The following is a 9,475-nucleotide window of genomic DNA, read 5'->3' on the forward strand; positions in this document are numbered from 1 at the left end:
ATGCATCACCACATACTTCCCTCCATTTTGTTAGTTTTTTTAAATTTGAGATGGCCAGGTGTGTTTTACGAAAATGTATACAGACCAATTCCTGAGGCCTTCTGTAGAAAATTGAAGGCAATTGTTTCATTTTCTGTTGCCTTTGTGTACTTGAGGGATTAGTAACCCCAGTAGTAGTCCATAATGATTAAATGGAAATGGCAATACACAGTACGGTCCAAGCCACAGAAGAGCTACTCCACCTCAAAAACAGAGAACGCTTGATACTTCTCTGAATGCACTGTCTAGTTCTTTTTGTTTTACCTAGACACAACTCTCCCTCTCCAGCCACCCTCCATCACACAAAAGGAAATCTTATCCTCAAATTCTCACATGGTGAAAACTCTGTCCATTCAGGTTCTGAAGACCCAGTTTCAAGGCATGCCAGTTTCTTGGCCTGTTTCACCTTTTAAAAAAACCCTCACCAAACCCAGTACAATAATTGGGTACTAGACATAGAAAGTAGAGTGGCCTCACTAATTACAAAATTTGTAACAATAAACCTTTAGCAAGCTCACCAGTCATGCTTTAGACCAGGCATCCAGGTTGCCCTACAAGTAGCAGATTATACGCTTTCTATCAACCCGGCTCTTTGATGTTGATGAATATTTATAGAGTGCACAGTTAATTCTAAACAGTATTCTGGTGCTGTGAGGAAGACTAGAGCTGTGAGTAACTAGACATGAAAAATTATCTGTAAAAAAGGTGGGTCTTAAGCATTTTCTGGAAACCAATAAAGCTGGCTTGGGCTGTGAACAGTATGGAAAATGGCTCACAGGTTTGGGAACAAATTAAGAGAAGGCACGCTCTTCCTGTGAGCGTGGCAAACAGAAGGAACTGTCTGGAGCAAGAGCAAAGGCAGGGAAGACTCTGAGAGGTTGGTATCTCCCATAAAACACCCTATAACAAAACCACAAAATCTTTTTAAAAAGTATCTCTTGTCAAGGCAAAAACAATGCAGGAAGTGAATACCGATTCTGAAAGAGACATTGCAGGAGACGTTAAGGAGAGCTCTAGCAGCAGTATTTTGGACTAATTGTAGTCATTAGATAGTTAGGGAGGCCAACGTAGATGCAAGAGGATCCCCATATGTTTGGCTCTGCTTGAAGGACTAGGCAGATGACCTAATTCATCCAGGAACCATGCAGAAGACCATAGATTGGCACAATTAACAAATACAAAATCTTCTGCCTTACCATCCAATGCAGGGATCTCATGTCCACAGGTTCGAAATGTGGTGGGTCCACAAAGCCTTTCATCCTTCTGAAGGTAACAAAATGAATGGCAGTGGGTTGGGTATAAATGAATATGTTACTCAGCTGCAAAAAACCCGTATTGATGGGGTTTGTTGGTCAAGGCTCACACTCTCATCTTTGATGTTCAACTCATATAGGGCCTGATTACATCTTTGGAGGAGGTGTTAATCCGTCCCAAAAGTGACGGTAAACTTACCGTATTACGAGTCCATTATATCCTATGGAACTCGTAATACGGCTGGTGGTATATCCGTCACATTTGGGATGGATTAACACCTCCTCCAAAGTTGTAATCAGGCCCATAGTCTGGAGGGCTCTTTTCAAAATACCACCCAATAGTTTGATAATATTCTCAAATGTTAAGATTGTCTCAAATCGTAAATCACAATAGAACACCACATTACTTATATTGTACCAAGCCTAAACTCAATCGAATAAAGATCCGTACATTGTATTGTAATGAGCCTTGCTACAACAGTTCCTACAATTCTCTACCTCCTCATATGACTCCACATCCAACAATGAATGCTGGAACTGGTAGAGTCATTGGAAAATACCTAACAAAGGTATTGAACTCCAGATCTCTGTAGAGTAAACTAAATGAAAAAGTTACCTTAAGTAATCATCATTCTGGTGGATAATCTATCTGCCTACAGATTCCTCACCTGTTGACTATCCTAAGTACTACATTGAATTTGTAACTTTTTCCATACCTCTCCCACACCGGTAGAGGGCACTGAATTCATCTTGACACCAGAGGTGACTACATGGTGATGTCACTGGAGGCATAAAGCACCCATCCCGGCACACAGATGTAATTTCCTCATCCGTTTTTTTCTGTGCACTTAGAGGAAGAGATAGATGAGAAAACAACAATCAATGATGCAGAGGGGTGTAATAATCTAGATTGGAACCCTTTTAATACAGTTTATGACTATCCTTTAAAATGGGTAGATTGTTTTAACTGGTGAGGATTCTGCTAGTAGAGGTAGGTACAGTAAGTACGTTTTTCGTCTGATGGATTTTTATATCTGCAGATTCCTCACCTACTAAATAGATTCCAAACCAGTACCCCTACCAGGTGGTGGGTTTTGAGGTATGGTGAGATGAGAAAATCCTGGAACTCCAAGCATGATGTGAAATGGTATTTCATTCTCACTTCTGAATCCAAAAATAATGCATGACAGGACACCCCTAGTCATTGGTGAGGTAAATGACCTTCCCCTGATGGAAAGGGTCTAGATTCCTTCCGGTGATTCATTCTTCGCAAGATAAAAAAAGATTTATATCCACCAGGATAAAGCCTTTTTTTGGAGCTCCTTGCCTTTCTTGCTGTCATTATGCCCTATACAGAGCTGGTCATCATACCCAATCTTCTTGGTGCGGTCCATCTGGGGTCCAAACGCTGTAATCTCTTGCCCCGCTTGGAGTTTGAAACCCCTTGTGAAGGCTCAAAACGTAAACGATTGACAATTGTCTTTAAGTAAAATCGGGCTGTTGCCTTCCCAATCTTCATTCTCTTTAACGTGGTGCCCGCTTTATTCCCAGAGAGACATGCTTCATTGAATACCATGTTCATTAATATTGCTTGAATCAGTGGTATCCAGTCTTGCTTGGATTATCTGTTTAGAGGAGTCTTTTCCATCACAAACCACCTCCACAAAGTGATCCTGGAGTGGTCTTGTAGTTTTGCCACCACCATTCTTGTCATATCCACCAAAGCGCGGGAAAATCTTCTCAACAAATATGTTGCATTCAAGGAACGAAGAGCTAAACTGCCTGCTGACAAGACTTTCTTAATTTTTTAATTCTGTATCTGGTACGACTGCAGGGAAAGCACCAGGATTTTGTCTTGTACAGTTGCTGTCATCTGTGTAATGCTGAATGACATCTGGCATCTGTATTGGATCTGAGTCAGTTAGTGTTGGCATGAAGTATACCCTTGTCCTCCACTATCCTCTAGCTCTCTCTACTCGACCGCTGGAGGATAGCATTAGCCTTTGACACTGGCTGCTCTGTGGGTGGCACCAGGGCTTGCAGGGCTGGAGTTTACATCAGTGCGACTGGGAGGGTCAACTGATGAGGGTTTCAGTACTGAAATGACTCCACACGGCACCAGAAGTGTTCCATATGGAATGCATTGGAGCTATGGCATCCGGGGGGGGGGGGCCACCAGCAGGAATCCAAACAGATCCCTAAAAGGTCAAAGATGCGCCATAGTGAGTAGCGAAGAAGGCCACAACATCTCCATAATGGCGTCGAGGAAGAGTGCCGGATCAGCTCCTGAAATTTTGGTTACGCCTGAGGCTGAACCGAATGCAGCATTTGCGACAGAGGACCCACTAAGGATCCTGGGACTTTTACTATGGTGCTGCCGATGGTGCCTCTTTGGAAGAAGCCATACACCACTGGTTCTGGCTCCGAGGATGACTCCAAAGGGGACAGAGTGTGTTGAGGTGATGAACCTCTTGACTGTGAACAGCATTTTGGAGAGTCATCTTCAAGCCTTCTCTTCAAGGTGGATTTTAGTGGATGAGAAGAGCAGGATTCAGTGGCAGACCTCAGCTTGGAGTGCGACCGCCATGGAGCTTGATACTCAGCACTGACCATAGTCTGGCTTTGTACTCCTTTATAGCCTTAAGGTGTATGAGGCCACAGTCTGCACATGTCTTTGACCACAAGCAGAGGGACATATCTCATGTCACTCTGTAAAGTGATAAATTCCAAGAGAGAAGCTCTGGGTCTGTGTCAAAGGGCTCTGGATCTTACTAAAAAAGGAAACTGGTGTCTCTATCTTAGGGTAGCCCCATAGTTGCACGAAACAGCTCTAGAAAGGTTTCTCAGTGGAGGAATCTGCAGATTTAAGTGCCCAGTTCTGAGGCTATTCATTAAAGACAATGGAAATTATCAATATCTGTTTTCTTAGGCACAAAGTCCTGCAACCCCGAAGCCAAACTGTGCATTAGTAGAAAACTGTAATCCTGTCCAGAAGAGACTGCTGTTGAGAGTTCTCGGATGGGCCTTTCAAGAGATGAATGGCACAGTTAATATCTGTATCTCATGCTGACCTGACTGATATCAGTGCCTCAGCACTTCCAGTATTTTTCAGCAGTTCCCTTATAGATACATTGTCTCCATTCAGTGCTTAATGCACATTCAAAGCAGTCTGCATTACTAACACAGCTGTCTTTCAAAACTCACAAATGTAGCTCTCTGAGGGGCTGGGGAGGAATCAGTGATCTGCATGGGGAGGAGCTTTCCAAAGAAGACAAATACCTCAGGAAACATTAAAACAAAACGAAAACAAAATCTCTCCCAAGGAACACTCTAAGCATCCCCATGGCCTACGCTGAACCATCCTACATAAAAAGATACCCCACTTTCCACCCTCACCGGAAATATCCATCTCATAGATCCTACTTAGTGATGGACTTAATACAAGTGTACTGGACCGAATGCCAGAACTGATGGGCATGTCTGCTCTCCTTAGCAGAGGAGTTTTGGAAGACTGGAAGGGCGATGTTGTTTCTTCCAGTTTAGCGCATCTAATGCTGTCCTTTAAATGTTCAACTCCAGCCCATTGTTATGCATCCGCAGGCCATAGTACAGATCCCCAAGTTCAGGGTCGGCTTTAGGGCGGTGCGCGCGATGCAGCTGCACCGGGTGCTGACCTGCATTATGGGGCGCTGACCTCAGGGGGGCCCTGAGTTTAGCAATAACTTAGAAACTTGCGATTTAAAAGTACCTGCTGAAAAGTTCCTTTTGCGTCCAGTCTTCAGGAAGCAATTAAAAATGAGAGATGGGAGTTTTGTTTAGGGGCAGCTTTGACTCGCCATAAAGTAGCGTAGAGGGTTATAATGTCTGCTGCAAAGAACAAAACTATATTTTATGTGGATAGCTGAGTGGATTAGTAAAGCCAGCCTTTACCAGTGCTTTAAAACATCTGTATGTGAAAGGGCGGCTTTGGAGAGATGAGGGGCACATTTGCCGGGTGGTAGTGAGGGAATCCGAGGAGGTGGTCATGGGGTGGGGGTTGCCAAAAAAGTCTGTTGCACAGGGCTCCACCAGTGCTAAAGCCTGTCCTGCCCAAGTTAACATGATATACTGCACTCACCCCAAATGCCTGTAACCTGCTACTTTCTCTTCTCTCTGCTGTACTCAGGGCTTTTTTGTGCCTTAAGTGAAACAATAAATAAATATATGCTGGACACTCTAAAGAGATTTGCTCACATTCAAGATTTTTTGTCATGTGTCTGGGCTGGTTGGATAGCAAAGGTGTCTTGACCCTGAAACTCATATTGTATTGAGTAAAAGCAGGGTGATAAGGCAATGTCATTGAGACCATTACGTGGCGGGCAGTGGTGAGCTAAATTTAGATTTGTTGTAACAATTAACTATAGCCAACCTATCGCTGAACTAACATTAATGCGTTTTGCGTTTGATGGTCCAGTGAAACAGATAAATGCCCCATCAAGAGACCTATCTACGTGATATATGGTGATGAGATTTTGCTTCCCAGTCATATGACATATGACATATTCAGTCATTTGACATATGATGTCATCTCACCCCAAGTGGGAAGGGTATGCCCAGACGTGGGTCCTGTGCTCACTATGCCACCAGATTCAAGCTAGCCTGGCTGAAGAGGGGTGATACCCCGAATCCGGTCTCAGGATGCTTGTTTCTGGTCCAGGGAGGACCTGGTCTGGCAGTTCGGGCTGGACTGTTCCCATAGGGAACAGGGTCAAGACTGATTTGCATATGGCTGGGTCCAAACTGGAATGGCATGGTGAGCAAAAAAACTGATGGATTAAACCCAGATCTGTGACTGGGGGTGAATGTTTGATTTGTTCTACATTCCGTCCATCAACTGTTCTTTTTCCATTTGTCATGTCTACATGAAGGCATGGCCACAAGAGAAGACATTTTTCTTGAACAAAATTCTACACAACTAGAAGGTGACCTTTTCTATGTTTTCAAGGGTTCTGACGGGAACCAATGGAACAGTAGGAAAATTATCTAAAAATCACAGCCAAACAAATGTGAAGAAAAACGAATCATACACGAAAACATGCCCTTCAAGTGCCAAGCAAGATAGGCAAATGCATGGACTGAGGGGAAAATCTGTATGGGGTCTTCGCAGTAGAGAAAGTGTGCAATCCTTCAAAGTTTTCCTTAGTAAAATCAAAAGTCTACATTAAAAAGTGCACCTAATGTCCGAGACTACCCCTTCTACCCCGAGATAAATTAAAACATTCAACTCAAAAGAAAGGGTTAAAGGTGTTTTCCTTGTTTGTAAATGCCCACACATTTCTTTCTTCCAAGTGCCTAAAACATTTTGGACAACATTTGGACACCACTGCCACTTCTTTTCTTTGAACAAATAGCCAGCATTCATTTTGTCTTGGAAATTAAGGGCCAGATGTATCAAAAGTTTTTGCATTCGCAAATGGTGCGAATCGCAAAATTCGGCCGTTTGCGAACGCAAAAATGCCTTTCACAATGTATGAAAGGCATTCAGAGTACAATTTTAAGGAATCGCAAAAATAGGGAATCCTTTAAACTGCGACCCCATTTAGAGAATCGCAAATCACGATTCTCGAAATAGGAAATCGCAAATAAGGAATATCTGTTTGCGATTTCCAAACCACATGTATCAAGCATTTCCTAAATGCAAATTGGGCATTTAGGAAATGCAATTACCACCAAATCCAATTTAGTGGTAAGCATGTGCAAATTTTAAAAATGCATTATAAATGCATATTTAAAATTACATGTAGCGCACACATGCCCATAGGGCTTGTGTGTGCTTCACATGTCCGCAAATATTTTTTGGGGTGAATCAGAGGGGGCCTTAGGCCCATAGAAATTTGCAATTTGGGAACTGCAAAACCATTAGCACCTATGGACCTACAGGCCCATAGGGATGAATGGAGTTGCATTCTCTATTTGGGATTCGGAAATAGCGTTTGCGAATTTTAAGAAATCGCTATTACAGAATCACATATTTCATACATACCATTTTGCATTTCTTAAATAGCGATTTCTTAAAATTCGCTATTTAAGAAATGCAAAACAGATTTTTGATACATCTGGCCCTTAAAGCCTTTTGCAACTTCACACACCCCTACTTTTACAGTTTCTTTTTGTAGCTTGCAAACTGCCATCTAATACTTCTCTTGTATTACTCCCTTGAATTTCACTGCTTACTCTAACTCATGTGCTGTTGGAGGAGTTACTACAGGGTTAAAATAACATGTTTGCTTTTAAAGTAACAGAACTGAATATATGTTTGTTTTTTCCTTTTAGGTTGGAGTAATCAGCTGGGGCGTGACAAACCTATGCTTAAACAACATAAGACAACCATTTGCAAAGGCTGAATCCAGGGACTTCCACACTAACCTATTCAAAGTGCTCCCTTGGCTGGAAAGCAAGCTGAAGGAAGATGGGCTAGGGTTTCTGCCACTGCCCTAATGATTTGACAGAGGCAAAAAAAGGATGCGCGCCATTGAGTAGGATGGGCACTGGACCCAAAGAATTACCGTTCTCTAATTCTCATAATTCATTTCCACTGTCAATTTTACTACAGACCTCTGACTGTGAAATAACCAAGACTCCTATTTTAAAACCTGAATAAAACTGCTCATCTTAAACGTGCCACCACAGACATCTTCAATACTGGTTTAAATATGCAGAAAAATTAAAGACAGCTTAAGGAATTTCCTTGCTGGGTGCTCTTACATGCTGCCAACATGTTCTCCTTTTGGGTGTTTACAAACCTACTTACAAGAATTGCTTGACAGAAATCTAAGTGAACAACAACTAGCAATCGAATAAGTGACTTAAATAGATTTGAAATATTTGCTTTCAACTTATCAATATTGCTGAATGAATATTCATAACATTAATAACCAAGTACTCCACTCCAAGATGGCCGCCAGATATTATCTTAGCAGCACCGTATAAAGTTTTAACTAATGCAGTGCATCTAGTCATGTGAGAACAACACTTAAATGACTTCTCACATTTAAAGATTGTGTTATCTGCGGTGATTTTTAAACTGACTTGCCATCTACAGTCAGCACTGTACTCACAAAAAGTCAAGACAAAAAAGAGATATGGAGATGATGTCTAGCATTTAAAAGCAAACATTGCACATGAGAACATAATCCAAGTTGTCCAGGTAAAGGAGTTCCTGAATGGTACCACCAGCAGCATTGACAAATTATTGATTGGTCTTGATGTATTTCTTAACTCATTTTTTGACAAGTGGGCGGCACTTCATTTAAGAAAACGGACAACCGCTGAGTGTATTTAAAATGCCAAATATTTTTCAGAGCCATGAAATCAGCACCCCTGGCTGTGGGCAGCAGAATGGGCTGCCATGTTCAGTTGAATGCTTGTGCGTATCCGGGGAAAGAAATTGCTCTGGCAAATTTGCAAATTGTAGAACAAGAGTTTTTCATTCACAGTTAATTAAGAGGTTTAACCAGCGGCAAAACACATTGGCACAGATGGCTGTGTCACCCCCTCAACTTTAACTGTAAGAAGAGATCATTTTTCCACAACGTAGTCGTGCACAGGCTGAGCATGAATTAGGCTAGAGAACATCATCTGCCTTCGAGGTACATCTCAACCATAGGCTGATAAAGGTATTCAAAACATTAAAAAAAGGAAATGGGAATTAAAAAAAGCAGAACATTGTATTAATAAAAACATACAGAAACAAATCAGTGTGCTCCTTCTTTTCTGCTAGTTCATCAATTTGCTGTTGCCTACTGAGTAAATGTCTAAGTTGCAGGTCAGTCACTTGTCAAAAGTGAGTGAGTGAGCGTGATTGTCACCAACATCAGTTTCTTAGTTTGCGCAAAAAGAACAGGTCATGCAGAGAAAAACCTAAATCAAAACCAAACAATACTACTGCTGTACATATTTAAAACCCCTTAAGAAGGCCTGGATGGCTAAGATGGTGGATGTGCTCTCCTGAGCTCCTGTCCCAAGGAGGAACGATCTCTGGAATGCTGGTGCGCCCTAAATTGGGTTGCCGCTGGGCTCTGTGAGTTTGCTGACCGAGAAGAGGAGAAGGCAGAGCGTAGGTCCCTGTGGAGTGGCTGTGCAGTTGGCCCCACACCGCGTTAGCAGTGGATCTCTTTATCAAGATGGCGGCCCTGGACTGAGGC

The 9,475-nt window shown here is 42.3% G+C and overlaps 1 protein-coding gene across 1 annotated transcript in view; it reads left to right on the forward strand.

Moving 5' to 3' along the window:
* Nucleotides 1–9,025, forward strand: part of LOC138299143 (complement factor B-like) — a 196,360-nt gene extending 187,335 nt beyond the window's left edge. The window contains exon 18 of the mRNA XM_069237202.1: nucleotides 7,605–9,025. Within this exon, the coding sequence (XP_069093303.1) occupies nucleotides 7,605–7,769 (165 nt within the window). The 3' untranslated portion in view covers nucleotides 7,770–9,025. The remainder of the gene's footprint in view (nucleotides 1–7,604) is intronic.
* The last annotated feature ends 450 nt before the right edge of the window (nucleotides 9,026–9,475 follow it).

Source organism: Pleurodeles waltl, chromosome 6 (assembly GCF_031143425.1).
Source record: "Pleurodeles waltl isolate 20211129_DDA chromosome 6, aPleWal1.hap1.20221129, whole genome shotgun sequence".
Classification (NCBI taxonomy): Eukaryota; Metazoa; Chordata; class Amphibia; order Caudata; family Salamandridae; genus Pleurodeles; species Pleurodeles waltl.